This window comes from Monodelphis domestica, chromosome 4 (assembly GCF_027887165.1).
Source record: "Monodelphis domestica isolate mMonDom1 chromosome 4, mMonDom1.pri, whole genome shotgun sequence".
NCBI lineage: Eukaryota > Metazoa > Chordata > Mammalia > Didelphimorphia > Didelphidae > Monodelphis > Monodelphis domestica.
This window is the reverse complement of record NC_077230.1, coordinates 6,964,610-6,988,036: the sequence shown is the minus strand read 5'-3', so window position 1 is coordinate 6,988,036 and position 23,427 is coordinate 6,964,610. Positions and strand designations below refer to the sequence as shown.

Below are 23,427 nucleotides of genomic sequence, written 5' to 3'. Positions count from 1 at the left end.
CCTGTAAGATCCTCCCGCAGCCAGGATGCAGTAGATGCTGATGATCAGGATAGCCCACATCTCTGTCTGAGCCAATGGCACTTCATGGCGGGGAAAGAGAGAGGACCAACATCTCTGTCTGAGCCAATGGCGCTTCATGGCAGGGAAGGAGAGAGGACCAACATCTCTGTCTGAGCTAATGGCGCTTCATGGCGGGGAAAGAGAGAGGACCAACATCTCTGTCTGAGCCAATGGCGCTTCATGGCGGGGAAAGAGAGAGGACCAACATCTCTGTCTGAGCCAATGGCACTTCATGGCGGGGAAGGAGAGAGGACCAACGTCTCTGTCTGAGCCAATGGCACTTCATGGCGGGGAAAGAGAGAGGACCAACGTCTCTGTCTGAGCCAATGGCACTTCATGGTAGGGAAGGAGAGAGGACCAACGTCTCTGTCTGAGCCAATGGCACTTCATGGTAGGGAAAGAGAGAGGACCAACGTCTCTGTCTGAGCCAATGGCACTTCATGGTAGGGAAGGAGAGAGGACCAACATCTCTGTCTGAGCCAATGGCACTTCATGGCGGGGAAAGAGAGAGGACCAACGTCTCTGTCTGAGCCAATGGCACTTCATGGTAGGGAAGGAGAGAGGACAGAGTCGTTGGTGCCCAGTATTGTCTGACCACAGTGCCAGTAAGTGTGAGGCCACATAGGAACTCGGGTCTTCTGGACTGCTGTATCCATTCATCCGCCGAGCCAGCGTGCAAATGGGGAAATGAAAGAAAACCCTGTGCAACCGCGGAAAAGAGGCTTTCCTCGAGAAGGAAGGAGCGGGGAGAAGCCGGGCATCTGGAATCAAAGGATGTGCGCGCATGTCCCCGTGGGACCCCAAACACTCATTCCTCCTGCGTTTCCCAAACCGAACAACGAGGGGGTCGAACGCGAAGCCTCCGAGGGCTCTCCTCGGCTTGGAAAGGCTAATGAAAGGGAAATCCCGCCTCCATACCTTGTAAGTAAATTTCCACTCTGCGTGTAGCTCAGTTGAAGATCAATGGCCAGGGCGTCTCTGCAGTAAGAGTACAAGGCTCGGACCACTTCGAGAAACAGATCCCCGACAACCGGAGGCCCTGCGGGGGAAAAGGCGCTCCAGTTACCCCCCTCACCAAAGCTCGCTCCACTTCTTACCCAGAAGTAAGTTCACAAAAAGCAATCAGTACTCATGTAAAGAGAGTCGTTCTATGACACGGACACCTTTTTTGTTTTGAAATCTTTAAAGCCAGCTTAGGGAGAAAAAAACGGACTTGAGATGTTCTTAAATGAATTGTCTGCATTACTTCACGGGAATACAAATTTATGAGGCAATTTCCTATTCTGGATGACCTTAATCAAATGACGTCTGGAGAAAACTGTCCAGCACACAGAGAGAAAGTGAAAGTCCCCAGAGAGGCTACTTATAGAAATAATAAAAGCACAGAGATGAAAAAGGGCCTCCTCCCTTTCCTGTCCAGGACAGCGATGCGTCTCACAAACGCAAAGTCCCCCTTTCAGTTACATGCTGAGTGATGGAGTGGGGCCGCTGCCTCCTGACTGTTCCCGAGAACGGCTGAAACCATGATTTATAACAAGCTGTCCCAGGTTGGGATGATTGGGCCAGTCATTGCCTAGAAAGGTTTACCAGTGGTGGCGTGCTACCAGGAACAGTATTTTCTTCACATTATCCTCCTTTTCCAGACTAAACCACGATGACTCATCAGAATTATGGGCCACATAAAGCAAAGACAAATCTGCTCTGACCATCCGAGATCAACACTGGGAATGGGAAAAGAGCTTTGAATATCCAGGGCTTTAGCTCCATCTTCTTTTTGGTTAACACTGACTCTGTATATACTTTGGCATCTTCCAATAAAGTTTACTTTGGCAAATATCTAATTTCAGCTTAGACGTCGTTAAGATTTGTTGCTAAGTTTTGGAAAACTGATAAGTGAGTGGAAAATCTTTTTTTTTTTTTAAAGAAAACAAATCCAGTTTTCCTGGGAATTTCAATATTCACACGACGCTAACACGTCAATTTTTAAAGTCTTGGGCTATGTCTGTCTGGGGGAATTCATTCCTCAAGCTAAGAACACAGTTTTCTTCTGTTTTCAGATTCAATGAATATAAGTCGGTGAGTGACGTACCTTTCTTTTCCCACCCATGACCAGTTGAATTGGTTTGGGAAGATGATTCTCCAGAGTACATTTTCAAGCTATTGTTTTAAGTTACTCAAAAACCAAAGCCTAAACTTTGTGCTATGTTGGCAATGGAAATGTGCCCCTTTTTCCAGATTATTATAAATGAAAATGGTTGTGTTAAGAGATTTTCAAATGCAGCTCCCTTCCACATTTCTCTGGCTTTAAGCTTAGGCTTAGGTAGTTAATAAATTCGTTTCTGATACATTTGTGCCAATCGAGTAGCATTCCAGATTGCAAAAAAATGTACTGGGCAAATGAGGCTCACGTGTTATTCTCGTGAAAATTAAATTATTGGACTTTAATTACCGAAGAGAGATTCTTCAGATGCAAAAACAAAACATCATGCAATATGGATGGCTTGTAAATGAAGTTAAACATTTCATTCCTTTCTATACATTTCAGTAAATGAAATTTATGTGGCAATATATTATAAATTCAGAAGATGAAAATCATAAGGTAAAAGTCATTACTGATGATAAATGATCCTTCAGAAAGGGAAGATCCTGAGATGCCTCGGAATCAAAGAGATATTAAATTATTTTCAACATAATTTTCACATTAAAATAGTTTTACTGTATTACCTATTTCAGGTTTGTCAAGGAGGCTAACAAGAATACGGAAAGGTTTCAGGTAAGCGTGCTGACTTTCTTCAAATTCAGAGCCTGTGAACTTCTGATGCAAAATTTCAATCAATGCCTAATTTAAAAAATAATATGTTAGAATACTTCATATCAACAGTGTGAACGTTTACAAGATTTTTTCCCTTTTTTGAGGAAGCTTTGTGGCACAAGGGGCCTAGAATCAGGAAGAACTCAGTTCCTATCTGGCCTCAGACACTCATTAAGCTGTGAGCTCCTGGGTAAGTCACTTTGCTCTGTTAGCTTCAGTTTCCTCAATTGTAAGATGGGGATACAAATAGCATCTACCTTGCAGGGTTGCTGTGATGCTCGAATGAGATAACAGTTGTTAAAAGTACTTAGAGTACTTGGCACAGAGGAGGTGCTCTACAAACGCTCATCCCCTTCCCCTCCTCTCATTAGTTGGGTCATCTCATGGAATCAGAGATGATATTGTCTTGCAGGATGAAACCAACAAATTGAGGTCTATAAGTATGGACATCAAGGTGTGCCTATACAATGCCAGTATCAATCAATCAATTAATCAATCAATCAATCAACAAATGTTTATCAGACATCTCCTCTATGGCAGGCACTGTGCCAATCGTTTCAGATACAAGAATAAAGCAGGAAATAATCCCTACTTGCAATGAGTTTACATTCTACTTAGGCACATATGTAAAAATTCACAGAGCAAAAATGGCCTGAATAAATGTGTGTGTGTGTGTGTGCACTTATATGTAAAAAACACAAAGTAATGAAATTCACAGTAGTTCAGATGCTTCAGGAAAGGCCGGACACACTGACAGAACACATTGGTTTTGCCAAGGCTCAGCCAAGTGAGCCAATTGACATTTCAGAACACAGAGCGCCGGGAAATCTGAAAATCGTGGGGCAGCACGATGGCCTTACCTCAACTAAGAGCTCCTTGGAGTATTTCTCAAAGAAATAGACGGACTGGTCTTCGTAGGATGCTGAGACACTGGATGGAGGCACAAGAGAATTTCCTTTGATGTCGGACCCTACACATGAAATGGAAACACTCATCAGAAAGGAGTTTACCAACGGATCAAGTAAACAAGATAATATCGTCGAATACGGGGCGAGCTTTTACGAGCTTGTCCTGCACTTTCTCCCACAAAGCCAGAGACTGAGGACGGAGCCATCGTAGAGCCTCACAGGATTCTTTCCCTGACTGAACACTGATGGCGTGACCGCCCTTGGCTCAGGGAGAACACTGTCTTCCTTGACCTCGACGGGGACCGCCTTCTCTCCTCTGTCTTCCCACATTGCTCCCTTGGTCAGCCCTGCTCTTCCACTGGTTTTCCATCTCTCCCCCTCTACTGGCTCTTTGCCCAAGTCTAGAAAAGCCCCTCACGACTCTTCCCTCCTTGCTCTCACTTCCCGCTTCTCTCCTGCCCTGGTACCTGCTGTCATCTGGGGGTCTCCGCTTCTCCTGCTCTCCCTCTTTCCTCAGCTCTTCACACTCTGGCTTCGGCCTTATGCTTGTCCTGTCCGAAGCGACCAGGGATTTCTCCTTCGCCCAAGCCAGTGCCTTCCTCCCTCCTCCTCCTCCGAGAACTCCCCGCAGTCTGTGACTGCCTCTGCCTCCCCCAGGTCACGTGCTCTCAGCCTCGGTGCCCCTCCGGGTTCCTTCTCGGGCCTTCTCTCATCTCCCTCCATAGATCCCAGCTTAGCCTGTTGGCAGGTCTGTCTGCCTCGCATCTCCCTCCACTCAGCACACTCTCCATTCAACCCCTAGAATGATCTTCCTCAGACACAGGTCCGATGACGCGCCCCTCCTCAATAAGCTGCTTCTTGTTGTCTCCAACGTTCCATGCGGCATTCAAGGCCTCTCCCTGGGCTCCCCCCACTTCATCCATTACACACTGCAGCTCCCAGGCAGGGCCTCTCTTTAGGCTCAGCATAGCACCTGGCCCGTCATAAGCGTTTCCTAATTAACTCGACTGATCTCATGCCAGTCCTCTGAGGGGCGCCAAGAGAAAGCTCCGGCTTCAGAAGTCCGTCCCGTCACTATAATGCCGTCTTCTCCAGGGGGTGCTCAGAAGCTGGAGGACTGACGAAGACAGGCTGAGGCCCGAGCCCAGACCTGTCTGACAGCGCGTGGACCCAGATCAGAGGAGAGCCTATCGGGAGGCCCGTTTTCTCAGGGTAATTAAAGCGCCGAGAAGAGGAAGGCCAAGATCCCATGGGATCCTCTAAGGCGCATGAAGAGGGTCACCGGGCAGAAATGAATGCATCGGCCCCAGTTAAAGGGGTCACATACTGCATAGCCGCCCCTCAGAGAACCGGCTCCCCAACAAAGCATTCCTCCATGAATCTTGAGCCAGGGCAAAAAGCTCTTCTTGATCTCCTTTCACTTTCGAGCAGCCTCCGATTTACTGAGCCTCCGGAGGAACGAGTATAAATAAATTCATCTGCTCTCTGAGGATGTGTGAGGAGCGCCATGCCTCAGGGCATCCCCAGTGCCTGAATGAATAGATGCCCAAGTTCAGTCCTGCATTTCTCTCCCATAAGTCAAGTCAAGACGTCTTGGTTAGGCACTTACTTTGTAAGAGGCAAACACTAAGTGGTGGGAATACAAGGAGGGCAAACACAGTGCCTGTCTTCAAAGGGCTCATAATCTGATGATCCAAATCATGAAGTCCACAGAAGCTACTGACAGGTGAAACTGGAAGAGATCTCTGAGAAAATCGTGGAGGGGGATGGAAAGGGGACGCTTGCAGAAGGCGGGATTGGGTTGGATTTTGGAAACAATCCGGGGAAGCCAAAAGGAGGAAAAGCTTTGTAGGCATGGACCACAGCCGGGAACACCCAGAGCGGAGAGAGGGAGATTCGGAATAGCAAGGAGGCTGGAGTCCTTGAATAACAGAGTTCTGAAGACTGCAAAGGCAGAAAGTAAGCGGGCTCTGGAGGGTTTCCAAAGCCAAGCAGGACTTAGGCTTGATGACGGAAATTGTAGAGAATAGCTTGAGTTTATTGAAACGGTATTTAGGAAGACGAAATCGGCAGTCCACTGGACTAGGAAGAAGACTTGAGTCTGGGAGAGAAACAAGCAGGCTAATGCAAGGCGAATCCAGGAGTGAAGGGATGAGGTTCTATACCTGGGTGACAGTTGTATCAGAGGACAAAAAGGATGTAAACAAGAGACCTAGGATGGAACAAGCATCAGGATTTAGCCAAGAAGGGATACGGGGTGGGTGAGAGTGAGGAGTCAAGGACGACTCCCATGATGCAAGGTTGTACAGCTGGAAGGATAGAAATGTCCTCAAAAGCAATAAGGAAGTTAGAAAAGGAGAGAGATTTGGGTGAAAGATAGAGTCCCCTTTTGGACATGATGAGTTTAAGATGTTTATCGGATATACAGTTTAAGTTTAGTTAGTTAAGTTTGGTTAAATTAGATATACAATTAAGTTACAATAAGCAATTGGAGATATGAGATTAGAAGTCAGGACAGAAATTAGGGATGGAAAATAGATCTGAAAATCATCTGCACAGAGATGATAGTTTAAATCCATAGGAAACAATGAGATCATGCAGGGAAACATAGAGGGAGAAGAGAAGGTCCAAGGCAAAGTCTTAGAAGATCCATCAAAGGAACCTGAAGCAATGAGATGAAAATGTATGGAGAAGAGAATATCAAGAAGAGAGTAATTAACAGGTCAAAGACTGCAGTGAAGTAAAAAAGGAAGAGGATTGGGGGACTCACCAAATAATTGAAATGACCAATAACTAAGCTAGGTGGCTCAATGGATAAAGAACCGGGCTGGAGGATGGAGCTCCTGGGTTCAACTATGGCCTCAGGCACTTCCTAGCTGTGTGACTAGACCTCTTTTCTGCCTTGGAACCAACCAATTCTAAGACAGAAGGTAAGGTTTAAAATAATTTTTTTAAGGGATAAAGATTGAAAAGAGGCCATTCTATTTAGCAACTAAATAATCATTGGCATCTTTGGGAAGAGAGAGAAGAGAAGAAGTGGAGTCCTGTACTGAAGGTGCCTTCCTCAAGGAGTCTAATCACAAAAGGCAGGACAGATTTAGAATGATAGCTAGTGGAGATGAATGAATACAGGGATCACTTTTTAAGGATGGGGGTAGGGGAGGACTTAAGACATGTCGGTAGACAGCAGCCAGCAGACTGGGAGGGATTGAAAGTCAGTGAAAGAGGGGGGATGAGAGTGGGGAGCCATCTGCTAGAGAAACAAAATGGAACTGGATTACTTGTGTGTTAAAGAGGTTTGCCCATGCGAGATGGGGGAAGGAGACAGTGGGAGAACGTCTGAGTGATATGAGAGGCGGATGAGGGGAAAAGAGGGAGCTCTTTTTTGTGTACATTTTAAAATTTAAGTACGAGGTAAGATTCTCAGCTGAGAATGTGGAGTGAGGGAGGCCCAGGAGAGGTTTGAGGGATGCCAAGGTTTGGAAAAGTCACTGGGGTATGCTGGTGGGTACGGATTAGTGACAGAAAAGAGTATTTCCTTGTTGCACGTGGTGGCCTGGTTGAAATTATGCAACACAAATGTATAGTGGATCCGATCAGCAGTTCTGTGGGGTCCTCCAGCTTTGTTGGGCGACACGTGAAGAGCAAAGGAAGCAGACAGTGGGAGTCCTTTGGATGGAGGCTTGACAAAGTAGGGTGGGCGAAGGGACAGGGCACGAGGGATCCAAAAGGACACTGCAGAGCTGGACTCATTCCCTCACGATTCGTGCTGGGGAAGGGAGGGCAGGACAGCCAACCCAGTGATGGTCCCCAACAGAACTGGGGGGTCCCAGGATTCGAGATTATGGCGAGGATGAAAAGCAAGACTGGGGGCTGCAAAGCGGAGGCTGAGCTGGAAGGACAAGTTTTGGTCAGAGAAGAGACTCTCAGAGTGCCTCAGCATGGAAGTGACTGTACGTGAGGGCAAGATCAAGGGGGTGCTGAGCTCTCTGTGCAGCTGAAGTGGGGGAGGAGCAGGTGGAGGAGCTGGTCGTTACGGGTTTGAGGGACGATCAGTGCATCTTCTGGGTCTCTGACAAGGAGAGTAGAGGAAGAACGATGCAGAACCAGCCCTGGACTCACCGAGGAAGGAAACAGTCTGCTGAAGCCCTAAACCCTGCTGGAAAATAGCTACCGAAATCTGGATCGGTGGTAGATGCAGACAGAGTAACGCAGAGTAACGAGGCGGACGTCCACAGCAATCGGCCCAACTGCCCAAGTTCCCAGGAGCTTGTTCAGCAGGTCTTCTCCTTTTCCATCGGCGACAGTGGGCCGTGATAGGCGCTCATGGAAGAGACATGGCGCGCTTCTCTGCCCTGTCTGAGCCCGCGCCACTTACTCTTCGCTCCAGAGCACGGCCCGGCCAGCTCTAAGAGTTTCTGCGTCGCCCTTCCCTGGCTAAGCGCCCGCACATACGGGCCTGCCAACCCGTCACGGAGGAGCTTCGCCCGGGAGGGGCTCGCCTCGGCTCTGCTCTGGTTGAGGGGCCCCTTCCTTCAGCGGCTTCAGGAATCCCCCCTGAAGCCGCCGAGAGCCTCTCGAAGCCCCTTCCTAGGTCGGAAGGCTGCCTCTGCCCAAGCCGGACCTTCCCCTCCGCCCAGAACTAGGCGGGAGGGACCCCCAGAGAGGCGGAGGCGGCACGAGGCACAAGAGCGCGCAGGTGACCTTTCCAGACACCCCGGCGTGGAGGGAAGGGACGGCCCGCAGAGCACGCCTGTCACCCTCCTTCGCCAGCCCCTCCGTTCCGTGGCATCAAGCTCTGTCCTAGCTTGGCACCACGTTGGGGTGACTTCGCTGTGCTTCAGGCCGGGGTTCTAGTGGCGACGGGCTGGTGTTTGGGGGCGCCGAGGGTGAGATAAGAGCGGGCGGCAGAACCGAGTGACCCGACGCGCTCCAGCGGGCCACGCCGGTATGTCCTGAAACGAGCTCCCCAATAGACCATGTGGAGTCTAGGGAGGAGAGCAGGCCTTGCGGCGTCCTGAGCTAGACACGGGCCGCGGTGTTTGGGCGAGAAGGGGCGCGCCGTACCTAGCAGCCAGGCGTAAAATCTCCGGTTGAGAGACATGTCTCTCCGCAGCAGCGTCTGGACGGCGGCTGAAAGCACTCGAATGACGTCCGATCGGAGCAGCGGGATGGCGCTTTGATCGGGGTCCTGATGGAAAAAGAACACTTTGTAGGTCATCGACGAAGCAGACTCACCAGCAAAGGGCCAGAAACGCCGTCTACACAGGCCCCGCTCGTGCTTTAATCAGGCCTGGGGGGACCTCGAGGGCCCCACAGCTCAGGCTCTTCCAGATGGGGAAACCTGCTCCACTCCATCTGAGGCGCCACCAAACGGCACGATGGGAAGGAAGGATGAGAGCTGCTCAGCACGCTGCCGCGGTCGGATGATCTACTACGTATGAGCGGCTGTTAGTCAATAGGGGCAGAAAGACAAGAATGACGTCATGCCTGCCTGGGGAAACGCGACAGACCCGACCCACAACACGCAGGAAGCGCCAGAGGAAGAACCTCTCCCAACGGCACCCACGGGGGAAGCTTCGCGGAGGAACTGGCGCCGAGCCCTTGACCGACAGAAGCCACAGCCTCGGCGTGAACTCTAGCTGTTGTCGTTCTACGCTCCGATCCCGGGACAAGACCGCACGGCTCACAGAACATAGAGAACAACTTGTGAGCCGGAACACGAGGGGAAGTTGGCCCCGCATCCCAAAGACCTGAAATGCCGGCTTAAGAAGCTCCCATTTCATCGTGTAGGCAACAGGGACCCGTGCAGGGATTGTTGTTAGGAAAACGACGAGCCCGAGCTACGCCTAGAACAACTCCTTCGGGAACTGCGTGAAGGACGGATTACAAAGGAAGAAGGCAGGTAGAGAACAACCAGGAGGCCGTCACTAAGGGGTGGCCCAAAGGGAACGAGGGTCCGAAGTCGGGCGGGCGATGTCCCTGGGGAAAGACAATGAGGAGAAGAGCTGAGAGAGCGTCGGAGCTCACTCGCTGTGGATGGGGAGGAAGACGGCAGACGAGGCAGGCCGCGAGAGCACCAGGGCCAATTAGAGGGGTCTTCGGTGGAAACGGAAACCTGGGAGGGGGGTTAGAGAAGAGAACAAAGACCGTGTGAGCAGGCTGGACTTGAGGGGCCTGAGACGCCGAGGGAAAAGGGCAAGCCAGCAGTGGGGGAAGCAGAGCTAAAGAGGACATCAGGGCTAGACGTGAAGCTTGGGAGCCATTTGGATAGAAGTCAGGAGCAAATGAGGTGCGCAAAGTCTTGGTGGATTCTTCAAGGGGAATGAAAGACTGGCTAGATGGGTAGATGAATGGAAGAGTCGTGTCTTCAGAAATGGAGGCTGGCATGCTCAAGAGAGTGGGACGAACACATACACATTCACACATGCACACACGTGCACCCACCCTCACATACATGCACACGTGCACATACTCACTCACACATGCACACACTCACACACGTGCACACACTCACACATGTACACACTTACACACGTGCACACACTCACATGTACACACTCACCTGCACACACTCACATGTACACACTCACCTGCACACACTCACATGTACACACTCACCTGCACACGCATGTGCACACACTCACATTCATGTATACTCACACACTCACTTTCACACTCACATTCACACAGCACACACTCATACTCACACATTCACTCACACACATGTGCACACACACTCGCATACATGCACTCACTCACTCACACTCACACATGTACACACTCACACTCAGTCACATGCACACATGTGCACACACTCTCACATTCATGCACACTCACTCTCACACACTCACTTTCACACTCACACTCACACATTCACTCTCACACACACGTGCACACACACATGTACACTCACACACATACACACACTCACATGCATGCACACACGCACTCTCACACACTCACATTCACATACTCATACACACACTCACACATACACATACTCACATACTCACACATGTACACACTCACACATACACACGCACATACATGCACACTCACACACTCACTCTCACACACATTCACTTTCACACTCACACATGCACACACTCACACACACACTCACACACTCAGGTTAAGAGCAGAGTGGTTCTTCACAGGTCTGATCTGAAAAGGACAATGACTTACTTTCCTTCTGATCTAGACAACCTAGTGCCACCCTTCCCTTCTGCCCCCACTGTAAGTTCACCCTATTCGTGTTGTACTTAGTGCAGACACCTAATCAGCTGAGCCCGATGCAGCGTAGAACGTCTAGGCTCAAGGGACACACTGACCTCACCCTCTCTGGCGGCAGAGATTATGCTGCTTTAGCAAGCTCTATCACAGCCAGCAAGAAGGGTTAGAAGTCATACTGGAAGGACTGAGAAGTAATTGGATGGTGAGTAAGCAAGGGCTTACTCTTTCTAAGAATTTAGCAGCAAAAAGGTAGATAATAAAACTTTGAGGGGATGACTGGGTCAAGTAAAGTTGTTTTAAGAATGAGAGAGAGGGGGCAGCTGGATGGCTCAGTGGATGGAGAGCCAGGCCCAGAGACGGGAGGTCCTGGGTTCAAATCTGGCCTCAGACACTTCCCAGCTGTGTGACCCTGGGCAAGTCACTTGGCCCCCATTGCCTGGCCTTATTGTTCTTCTGCCCTGGAGCCAATAGCATTGACTAAGACAAAAGGTAAGGGTTTAAAATAAGAAGAGAGACCTGAGTGTGGTCTGAGAGAGAGGTGAACTGGTGCCCCTGGGTAGAGAGAGAAGAAAGAGGCCAGAAAGAGGGAACACTTGGTATGACCAGCTGCCAGGAGAGAGGTCAAAGGACACCAGTGAGGAAGTCAGTTTTGGGGTGGAGAAGCAGGGTTCTGAGACAGGAAATGGAGGAGATGGTGGAGTTCACGATGGATGTCCTCCATTTCCCCAGCCAAGAGGGAGGCGGAAGAGGGAAGATGGTCCTGAGAGGAGAGAAGGTTCGGAGCGTCACTACAGAAAGCGTGACGACAGAATGGGGAACAACAGGAAGAATTGGTGTTGGGCAGCAGTCAGAACCGCGTGAGAAGTGACGACCTAAGTGTGGACGAGAAGATGAACAGCTCAGGAGCAGGAAGAGAAAAACCAGCCAGAGTGAGCAGATGTCAAACAGGGCCGAGGACTGGTAGGCTGCAGTGATCGCGTCCAGAGATCACAGTCTTAACATCTTGAGCCTGGGAACGAACCCAAAGGGACAGACTAGGACGGGCGTCCTAGGCTGGGAGACTAAGGAAGAGGATGCCCAAAGGACAGGCCGCGCGGCCCTCTGCTCTCCTTCAGCGTCCCCATCACACTGGCCTTTGAGCACGTGGGGTGCTCATTTCTAAGGTGAATTCATCTGGATCTTACCCTGGGCACGAGTGGGCAGCTCCAAACACCCAACACACTCTCCCATGTTATATTCTTCTCTAGGAAACAGAAGTTTAGTCTCATCTGCTTCAGACTAAGTAGGAAATATGCATTTCTCCTTCACCTCGCCCTGATGAAAGGTTCAGGCACTCTTGAAATATGTTTCTTGGGAAATGCCTCAGAACAAGACAAATAACTTACCAGGCACGTGTAAAACGGGAAAAAGAAAAGGACGATTTCCAGGTTGTTTCTCTGCACCAGAACATTAGAGTCCAGTAGCGAAGCGCACAAAGATCTGATCTGCGGAGGACAAAAGACCATAATACGTTTCTGTCCCAAAGACATTTCAGTGCTATTCATGAGCTGTTGAGTGTCACTGTGTGTGTGAGTGACCGTCGCCCTGACATCCGCGTCCTTTCACGCTCTTGGCACTCTGCCAAGAAGTAAGCGCGCTTCCGTTGCCCCAAGGAGCGCTCCGTCCCTCGCTAAGTGGTGGGAATGTCTAGTGGGAGCCCCTTCTGCGTCTGCCCAGCAGGCATGACGGAGGAGAGCTCAGCCCTGCTGCTTCCCCTAACAGAGACAGGGAACAGGACCTGGTTTTCTCTGGGGTTGAGGAGGCCTGGTCAAACACCCTCCATAAACAGGTCAGCACCTGGCCTAACAGTGGCTTGTGGGCAATGAGAAATCCAGCGACTGGTCCGGGTCACACAGAGAAAACAGACTTCCGCTGCCTGCTCTAGAGGGCTGTAAGGAAATGCAAGCGGTACACACACACACACACACACACACACACACACACCTATTTGGTGGGATCTGTGATTCCACTGGTAGGAAGAACTCTTAAGGGTCAAAACCCCTTCTGTGAAGGCCATTGACAATTACCCCATAATCTGGGATCTTAAAGGTACGGCCGGGGGAACAGAGGTTAAGTGACTTCTCCAGGGTCACAATGACAATAGGCAGAACTTTAGCCCAGATCTTCTGGACTCAAAGGCCAGTCCTTTACCCACTCTATTACACTGCCTCTCTCTCTAAAGCACCATATAAAAATGAGTTATTAATAATTTTGGATACATTTTAAAGCCTTTAAAAAACCTTAAAGCCACAAGACTAATTTTTAAAAGAGATAATAGGAACTAATGCAACGATATTTTTTTGTGGAAAATGAAAATGAAAATAAATGGAAGTTTCTTTGGAATTGCTTTCTGAAAGTAGTTCTTAAGTCACAAGAGAAATGGTCTCATGACTTTGTTATGATGCACTCCTGATAACACCGAAAGGGGTATTACCCAGCTTCGTCACATACTTTATTCATCAAATCTTGATCTTTGAGCTACTTCTAAAGGAGATTTGCCACCCCTAAGAATAGACAAATGGGGCAGCTGGGTGGCTCAGTGGATAGAGAGTCAGAACTGGAGACAGGAAGTTTTGGGTTCAAATCTGGCCTCAGACACTGCCTAGCTGTGTGACCCTGGGCAAGTCCCTTCACCCCTATTGCCTAGCCCATATTACTCTTCTGCTTTAGAACCAATACACGGTATTAGTTTAAAAAAATAAAAAGAACTGAGATATATAGACATAATGATATAAATGTCAACAAACATGCCTACATATGCATATGCACACATATGTAAATCACATACACATGTATCCTGGGACACTTTGGAGCAAAGAATTCCAAAATATGTCTTGAAGCATGTTGACATCATCGGATTACACATGGAGTCTCTTCAGGTAATTATTTCACATCAGACCACATCCCTTTGATGCCGGGTTCTATGTCACAGGATCGTGTGTCTCCCTCATGCCCTGGACCACTAGGACCATTTCCCCTGATGCTTCCTTCTCGACTGTCCATTTTCCAGAGCTGGCGAGGGAGGAAGCAGAAGTCAGATCGCTCCCCCCCACCAATTCTTCCTGAGAAGGATGAACCTACCGTGAGCTGGTGATCAGTCCCCAGCATGTATGTCTGCTCTTGGCCGGGCACCTCTCTCTGGATGTGGCTGACGATGAAGAGGGATGCGGGGAGCCTGATGGAAGGGCTCACCCCAACGGCTCCCCACAGGGCGGCATAGAAGACGTCTTTGCCGACAGCCAGGGACAGCCGGAGAAGCAGGGCATCTGTCCTGTTACGACGTCATAAAGCAAGTTATTCACTAGTCCAGGCCCTGTGCCTTAGACATTCCCCACCTAGTCTAGCCGTAGCACCTTCCGAGACGCCCCCCGACGTGCGCTCTTACACTCGGCTTGCTGCTCTCTGAGCATCACATGTGGGCTCGCCTTCCTCTGCAGCCCCCCTCCATGGGCACGTCCCAGCCCTCATCTGTCCACAGTAATCTGCATGGGGTCACCACATCGGAGGGAAAGCGCTCTGTGCGCACAGACCACACCTTCCCTCTTCTCGTGTCTCCAAGGCTTAGCCTGGGTCAGGCACCCAGCCAGCACTCAATACATGCTTACGGATGGAACGCCTCATTGCACTGCTAACGCTCTAAGCCACCCATCCTCGCCGCGGCTTCTCCTTTAATGAGTCAGTCGCCACAATCTAACACACAAGCCGGCCCAAATTCCCTGCAGAGACACGGCGTTGACAGGAAGAGCGAGCTCACACGTGAGAGGGCAGAGGCAGCAAGGAGGCCCGGGTGTAGACCCACTTCTGGGACTGCTGAGCCTCGAGGCTTTTCCCTCTTATTAGAGTCCTCAGAGAACTCTGTCCAGTCCTTCCTGAGTACAGCCTGGGGGCACTTTGCTCAGTTAGGTTCCACGATCTGCTCTTCTAAGCTCAATTCTCAACTGCCAACAGTTACAGAAACTCAGTTCTCTCGTTAAAAATGGATTCAATAGCAAAGGCTTGATAAAAGTATAAAAGGTCATCCGTGTGTCGGAAATAAAATGAGGCGACAGTTTCTAGTGTTAGATAATTATAAAGACACTTTCTTTTAGACGCTGAATAAAAGGATATTGGCTAAAACATGGAAAGTGGACTTTGGAAGCAGTGGGAAGCTATTGGCGTTGTCTTTATAATTAGAATAAATCTAGAAATGTCTGAGGTCAAATCTGAACTCAAGACCTCTTGTCTCTAGACCGGTCTCTTTATCTGAGCCACCTCATTGCCCCAACGGTCATATTTTTTAAAAAAGAACAATGTTTCTGAGTGTGTGATTAATGACACGGATTGGTCTTCCATTAAGGCTGGTTTAAAAAATACAATTATTGCTCTGCTGTGAAAAAAATTAAGCTAACTTTACAGTTTAATGAATATTTTTCTGGTTCAAAAATGATTCCCAGATAGTAGGCACTTAATGAATATTAGATGAATTTTCAGCAATTCAACATACCAGCTTAAGTCCTAGGATAGGAGAACACCACTGTTCTTCAAGAATACAAATCCTACCCGAGTAAAGTTTCTGCTAGTTTTGGGAAAGATAGCAGATTTGGCAAAGACACTGGGGTATTTGCCACTTCCTTTTCCATCACATTTTACAGTTGAGGAAAATAAATAAGGTTAATTGACTTGCCCAGGGTAACACAGTCAGGGAGGGTCTGAGGTCAGATTTGAACTCGGGAAGAAGAGTTTTCTTGATTCCAACCTCAGCACTCTGTCTACTATGCTACATCACATAGCTGCCCACTCTTGCCTCAACTGACCAATTACTAAGCAAATACGCACACTTCATTGAATTCTCTTTAGCCACCCGAGTCATTGGTTCCCAAACATTTTGTGATCATGCCTCCTTCTGCCACCTGATCATCTTTCATTCACCTAATTACAATTTTTATAACCTAAGTTAATTTCCTTCCTCATACTCCTCCTTATTTACTTTTCCATTATAATAAAACTTATTTACTTTAGAACAAAGGAAAGATTTAGGGAAAGGAAGAAGATAATGCTGTCCAAATGAAAATTATTCTTTGGTTTAGCCTCTATATTAAAATAAATCCAGTATTAAAATCTGCAAGTTCTTTACATAATAAAACATAAAAAAATGATATCATAAAATCTTATTTGTATATTTGCTCTGTGAAAAATGGAAAACAAAAAAAATGAAGAAAACATATAATTCACAATGGACCTTTATTATATAACCTATCGGGCAAAGCAACTAATCCTAAGGCACTAATTTCATATTTTTTAATGGAGAGGCGGCTATGCTGCCAAATCACTCAGATTTCGATGTCAGTAAGCCTGAATCAATCTGCTTTGCCATATCTAATATAGTTCTTAGGATATCCTTGCGTTTTGATTCCTCCCATCCAACAATGTTTGTGAACGCCTTCCTTCACCTCGCTCTGCTCACTCTAGTTCTTTCTTCCTGCCTTTCCTTTCTTATCTTTTGCTAGCATAGGTGAGGTCTTGTGAACAAACCACTGGAGAATTTCCATAGGCCACTCGATTCCCTGACGGCCGTTTGCTAGCATGTCTTCCCTCACTCCAAATCTTTCCTCTCGACCCTTTTGACAGCTCTAGAGGGAAAGAGCCCTGGACTCCAGCCCTCGGCTCAGGCACTGTTCCTTCACAGAGCCAGGTCGTCACCTGTCGTAAATCTCGGAGCCCTCCTCGAGGCCAGGGAGCAGTCCGATAACAAACGCCTGGAGGCTCGGCAGAAGCAGCTTCTTCAGAGGAAGGAAGTATTTCTCATAGAGCCCGAGAAGGACGGGCCTCACTGAGACGGCTCCGTTTGTCAGAAGGGGAAACAAGCCACAGCTGAAAGGAAAAAGCAAGGATCAAGACCGCGCCTGGACCGGAAAATGAAAGATGCTTCCTGATAACAAAAGAGAGCGTCAAAGGCGAACCTACCTGTACAGGAACAAATCTTTGGCAAGCCACTTTGTGCCTATGATTTTAAATATGATTTCGTAGGTCTCTAAGGCTTTCAAATGGACTCCACTAGGCAAAGCCGGATGCAAACACTGAGCTAACCTCTTACTGATAATGAGACGTCTTGGCAAGAGCGAGTATGTCAGGTTGCTTTGAAGAGCCTGTAAAATAGGAAATACACCAAGGAAGATGACTGAGAGTTCAGCGTCAATCTCGCCCTTAGCTAGAGGGTTACGTGAGAAAGGAACAACCCAAGCACGTGTCTCGGCCTCCAATGTACCAGCAAGATGAAAATAACAGCAATGTAGAGAACTGGAGGGGGGGCGCCATGCAACAGGAGTGCAGCAAGGGGGAATTTTAGGGTTATTTCTGATGAATGTAAATCTTTCTAATTCCAGAAACAATTTATCTCTGTGCCTCTGAGTTTTTGCAACTGTATTAAAAAGTATGACTAGAAAAGAGCCAAGATGGAGGCAGACAGGCCCAGATCCCACTGAAATCTGCCAGCATCCCCTGCCAAACAAATTTAAAATAATGCTTCAAATCAAATTCTGGAGTGGCAGAGCCAAGAGAAGGCCAGAGGCAGCCATTTCCCAGTCTGAGACAACTTGGGCCGTCTCCAGGGATGGTCTGTCCCCTCAGGGTTCCTGGAGGCCCGGAGCACCAGCGGAGGTCTTGGAGGTGGCTGCCAAACAGCAGCAGCCACAGAAACAGCAACAGACCTGGGAGCTCTCAGCCCAGGGATGATGGACGACTGGTCACAGAGAGGCTACAGGACACCTCTGCAGGCACCCGGCGCATCTGCCACTGACTGGCACCTCGACGGCCCATAAGCTGCTCTGGATTGCGGATCCAGGGAGATGGACAGGCAGAGGCCCCGGTCCCAATCCCAGCACCAAGGGGAGTGCCTGTGGCTGCAGGAAAGAAGGGGGCCTTCCTGGGTACAGATGGAGGGGCAGCCAAGAGGGCAGTGACCACACCTTTCCAAGGAAAATGCCTTAGAAGCGCTGAAACCTTGCACACTCCCAGGTCTAGCTCTGAAAGCCTGAAGTTTGGGACAATGCCTCCTCACGCCCAGGAGCAGGGTGTAACTCTCAAACAAAATTTAAAATAAAGAAATGGGGCGTTGGGGCACGAAGGAGCGATGAGCAAACAACAACAAAAACCATGATTATCAAAAGGCGACTAAGAGGACAGGGAAGACCAAGACATAAACTGAGCAGAAAACAATGTGGAAATAGATACAAGCAAAGGCTCAAAGAAAAAAATGCTAATTGGACCCAAGACTAGCAGGAATTCCTGGAAAAGCTAAAGAAAGAGATAGAGTGATATGGGGGAGGTGGGAGAGCAGGTAATCAGGGACAGAATGAAAATGATGCAAGAAAATTATAAAAAAAGAATTAATAGCTTGGTAAAAGAGGCACAAGAAAGGATTACTGAAGAGAACTTATAAAACAGAATAGGCCTAATGGCAAAAGAGACAAGAATTTCTTAAAAAGCAAAAAAGGCCAAATAGAAAAGGAAACACAAAAAATTCACTAAAGAAAAGAACTTCTTGAAAGGTAGGATGGGTCAAATAGAAAAGGAAGTACAAAAGTTCACCAGAAAAAAATTCCTCAAAAATTAAAATTGGGAAATAGAAGCTAATGACTCAATGAGACTTCAAGAAGCAATAACACAAAGGCAAAAGAATAAAAAATAGAAGAATATGTGAAATATCTTATTGGAAAAACAATCTACCAGGAAAATAAATTGAGATGAGATAATTGAAGAATTATTGGGCTATCTGAAAGTTCTGATCAAAAAAGAGCCTAGATATCATATTTCAAAAAATTATTAAGGAAAACTTCCCTTATATCTTAGATCCAGAGGGTCAAATAGAAAATTAAAGACTCCACTGACCACTTTCTGAAAGAGATCCCAAAATGAAGACTCCCAAGAATAGCTAAATTTTCAGCGTTCCCAGGCCAAAGAGAAAATACTGCAAGCAGCCATAAACAATTCAAATATCATGGAGCCATAATCAGGATCACACAAGATTTAGCAGCTTCCACATTAAAAGAACAGAGGGTTTGGAATATGGTATTCTAGAGGGCAAAGGAATTAGGATCAAAATCAAGAATAACCTTCCCAGAAAAAGTGAGTATAATCATTCAGGGCAAAATGCATTTTTATTATAAGATATTAATTACAAGATATTTAATGAAATAGAGAATTTCTGAGATTTCCTGATGAAAAGACTAGAGCTGAATATAAAATTTGACATTCAGATAGAAGACCTAAGAAAAGCAGAAAACAGTAAACATCAAAGAATAATCATAATGGACTCAATAGAGTTGAACTGTTTATATTATTAAATGGGAAGAAGATACATGTAACTCCTAAAAATTTACCATTATTAGGGCAGTTAGAAGGAGTCTGCATAGACAGAGGGCACACATATAAGTTGATTATGTTGAGATGATCTCCAAAAAAATAGTGGTGAGAAAGAAGGATGCACTAGGAGAAGAGGGGGAAGAAGAATTGGAATGGGACAAATCTTCTCACATAAAGGAGGTATGCCAAGAAGAGATTTTATAGTAGAGGGGGAAATGGCAGAGTAGGGAGTAATCCTTAAGTCTTACTTTCAAAAAGGGAAGAATGTATGTATGTATACACACACACACACACACACACACACACACACACACACACACACACACACATTCCAGTTGGGTATAGAAATCTACCTTACCCTACAGAGAGAAAGGAGAAAAAGGGAATAAAAGATTTGGGGCAGGACATTATAAAGGGAAGGCTACATGAGGAAGGTAATGGTTAGAAGCAAGACAGACTTTTGAAGACAGACAGGAAAAAAAGAGAAAAGAATAAAGAGAAGAAAATTTTACTGTGAATGATATAAGCTAATTCATAAAGTGAAAATGGAGAGCAAAATGGATTGGAAAACAGAATCCACCTAGATCCTGTATTCAAGAGACATACTTAGAATGGAAAGACACACACAGAGTTGAAATGAAGGGATGGAACAGTTTATTATGCTTTAGCTGAAGTAAAGAGGGCAGGGGTGGCCATTATGATTTCATACAAAGTAATAGCAAAAATAGAATAATTGAAAGAGATAATCACAGAGAAATTACATTTTGCTAAAAGGTACCATAGACAATGAAGTAGCATAAAATATTTTATAGCAATTTTTTCTGATAAAGGTCTCATTTCCCAATAAGAGCCATTTCCTACTTGATAAATGGTCAAAGGATAAGAATGGGCAGCTTCAGAAGACAGCAGAGCTATCTACTGATAAGGGACAAGAGATCCACAGATGACAGGTGACAGGTGTTTGTGAGGGACACGCCATCAGGGGCTAAACCCACCATGACAGCCGCAGAGAGGCAGCTTACTAAGAGGCCAGCCAGCTCCTCAGGCTAGCAAGTGAAAGTGAGGGAGAGAGAAAAAATAGAGATAGAAAGAGAGGAAACCTGAGAGACAGATCACCCAGAGACGGTGGCCAGGTAGAACATAGAGCTTCCGCATTACACCATTCTTAGGGGTGTAACTTTCTCACAAAAATTGTTGTGAAAAGACTTTAATCAAATCATTTCTATAAACTGAAGCAACGGAGGAATACTGACGATAATTTGAAGATTTACAGGAATTCAGGAGAGAAGAGAATCTGGGTCATTGAGTCATGACACTAAAGAAGCTTCTTTGGTCACCAAAATAATGGACGACTGAAGGATGTAAGGAAGGCAGCTTTCCAAGATACGTCTGTGTTCTGGTTATAGCTAGACGGTACTTTCTGAGCTGCTGTTTTGAGACTCCGGTCCTGCCATGGAATCCCAAGTGGACTCATAAGTATGTCTTATGGCTGCTTTTCCTCAGTGGCTCTAATTTGTCCTTTGGCTTCCTTCAGAGAGCCTCACAATCTACAGTCACATGGAAAAATGCTTGTGGTGACTGGATTAGAGAAATGCAAGTGAAAACAAGCCTGGGCGCCACCTTCCATCGACCAGAAATGGCGTGCTGGCATGCGCCCACCCGGTCAATCCCGACAGAGAGAGAACTGTGCGATAAGAAATGGCAGGAGTTCAGGCAAGGCCGTGCGGGGCCCGAGGAGCTGATGCAGCAGGACGGGAGAAGGATGGGGAAGTCACTGGGCACAGGAACAGCTCAGCGGTAACGAGGACCAACGGCGAAGGACGACCCTGAACAACACGGCGACCCAAGACACTTCCAGGCACTCATGACGAAAAATGGCTGCCCGCCCGGAGAGACCTGATGGACTCTGAGTACGAACGGAAGCACCATTTTCCTGCTTTACTTTGTGCTTTTTTCCTGTCAGACGGCTAATCCGAAAATGTTTCATATCACTTCACACGTATAACGGATGTCCTCCGACGATCGAGGGGTCGAGGGAAGAAGACAGTCTGGAACTCGAACGTTTAAAGGAAACGTGTTCAAAATAAACCATTTTAAAGTATTCCTGTGTATCCCGTAAGAACCAGGGTGCAACAGTAGGGTTGGACTTGGAATCACGAACATCAGCCTCTAAACCCTGCCTCAACACGTGCCAGCTAAGTACCCACCACACGGGGCTGTTGTGAGAAACAAGTGAGACAGAACATGTGACGTTCTTTGGAAACCTTCAAACACTCTACAAGGGAAACTCGATGGCACAGTGGATGGAGAGCCAGGCCTGGAGACGGAGGTCCTGGGTTCCAATCTGGCCTCAGACCCTTCCCAGCCGTGTGACCCTGGCCAAGTCCCTTCACCCCTACTGCCTGGCCCTTAGGGCTCTTCTGCTTTGGAGCGAATAACTCGTCTAGATTCTAGGACAGAAGGTGAGCGTTTAGAAGATGGCGCTATACGATGCCGGCCATAATAACGGTCATCACGATCAGGACCAGAGCTCAGGGCTCAGTCAGTCACCACCACAGGCCTAGCCAGAACGGGGCAGTGTCTGCCTCTGGCAGTGTCTTCTGACGCTAACAAAAGCGAGGCTGATCTCTTCCTCCATGGAAGGGCCCCTGGGCTGCAGGAAGCCGATAAGGAGGTCCTCTTCAGGCCTTTCCCCTCCAGCCTGTCCGCACATCCGCGATGCTGTCATCGCTCTCCTCCTCCTCCAGCCGTCCTCCGGAGGCGTCTTTGGAACTGGCTTGGCTACAGGGGAGTAAAAGGGGTGCTGGGTGTGTGGGGGCGAGCGTTGCTCTGCCAAAGGAGCCAGAGAACAGGTGCGAGCCTAGCTTCTAAAGCTGCATCAGCGCGGGAACTCTGGCAGGAAGTGCCTCGAGGATGGGCTCCGTGGAGAGCCCGAGGGGCCAACAGCACCCAGAAGAACTTGGAAGCTTTAGTCCCGGAAGGCCGGTCACAGCACGACGAATTATTGTCATCTTCATAATGCAGAAAAGCTACCCACAAAAGCCCGAAGGCTTGTTTTGTGCTTTTGTGAAACTCCAACTTCCATCTTTACACCAAGACCACACGTGGGTTGTACGGCAGAAGAGCGCCGAGGACTTGGCAATGGGTACGAAAGAACCTGCCCGGGCACAGGCGACATTTGAATCCAGGACCTCCCATCGCTAGACCTGGCTCTCAAGGCCCTGAGCAGCCACCCAGGTGCTCTCTACAACAACTTTGTAAGGGGTCTTTATAAAGAGTTGATGTGATGTGGAAGGACATCGCCAGGAGGGCCAGACGCTGGGCTTAGACCGTCTACAAATAAACGGCCTGAACTTATAAACACAACGAGTTCATGATCTCCAGTTGGCCATTTCCACCCATCACGCTCCTCAGCTTCCCTCTCTATTCAGCGTGCCTCTACTCTGATAGTCACCAGGCTTAGAGAGTTCTCCTCGACTTCTCCTCCTTCTGAATCCCCGTGTCCAATGGGAGGCCGCACCACGGCCAATCTCTGCATCGCCTGCCAGGCCTCCACTCACACAATAGGCACAACATCAACCTCCTTAACCCTCTCCCTCGCGGCTCGTCCTCCCAAGGGTCTACTCTGTCCTCAACTCGGGCCACACGGGGACGGCTGAGACAGGCCAGATCCTCTTGTTCTCGTGCTCATGGAGCTCTGGTAGTGCTGGGCCGTCTCCAAGAGGAACTACACCTCTCAGTCTGGCTTCTAAGCTCCCCACATTCAGTTCCCCCTTGCTTTTCCTCTCCGTTACTCCTCTCCGTCACATAGTCCTCTTGTAATCAGTAGTTCCTGGGCTGTTTCCAAGAGGAACTACACCTCTCAGTCTGGCTTCTAAGCCCCCCACATACAGTTCCTCCTTGCTTTTCTTCTCCGTCACATAGTTCCCTTGTAATCAGTAGTTCCTGGGCTGTCTCCAAGAGGAACTACACCTCTCGGTCTGGCTTCTAAGTCCCCCACATTCAGTTCCCCCTTGCTTTTCCTCTCCGTCA

The 23,427-nt window shown here is 48.0% G+C and overlaps 1 protein-coding gene across 2 annotated transcripts in view; it reads right to left on the bottom strand.

Annotated features, from left to right (window-relative positions):
• DOP1B (DOP1 leucine zipper like protein B) overlaps positions 1–23,427 on the bottom strand; it is a 130,312-nt gene that overhangs the window by 87,911 nt on the left and 18,974 nt on the right. For both annotated transcript variants that reach the window (XM_007493149.3, XM_007493150.3), the window contains exons 3-10: positions 16,999–17,180; positions 16,735–16,905; positions 14,137–14,326; positions 12,402–12,500; positions 8,848–8,971; positions 3,733–3,842; positions 2,785–2,899; positions 979–1,099 (exon numbers count right to left, since the gene is read on the bottom strand). In XM_007493149.3, coding sequence (XP_007493211.2) covers positions 979–1,099; positions 2,785–2,899; positions 3,733–3,842; positions 8,848–8,971; positions 12,402–12,500; positions 14,137–14,326; positions 16,735–16,905; positions 16,999–17,180 — 1,112 coding nt within the window. The remainder of the gene's footprint in view (positions 1–978; positions 1,100–2,784; positions 2,900–3,732; positions 3,843–8,847; positions 8,972–12,401; positions 12,501–14,136; positions 14,327–16,734; positions 16,906–16,998; positions 17,181–23,427) is intronic.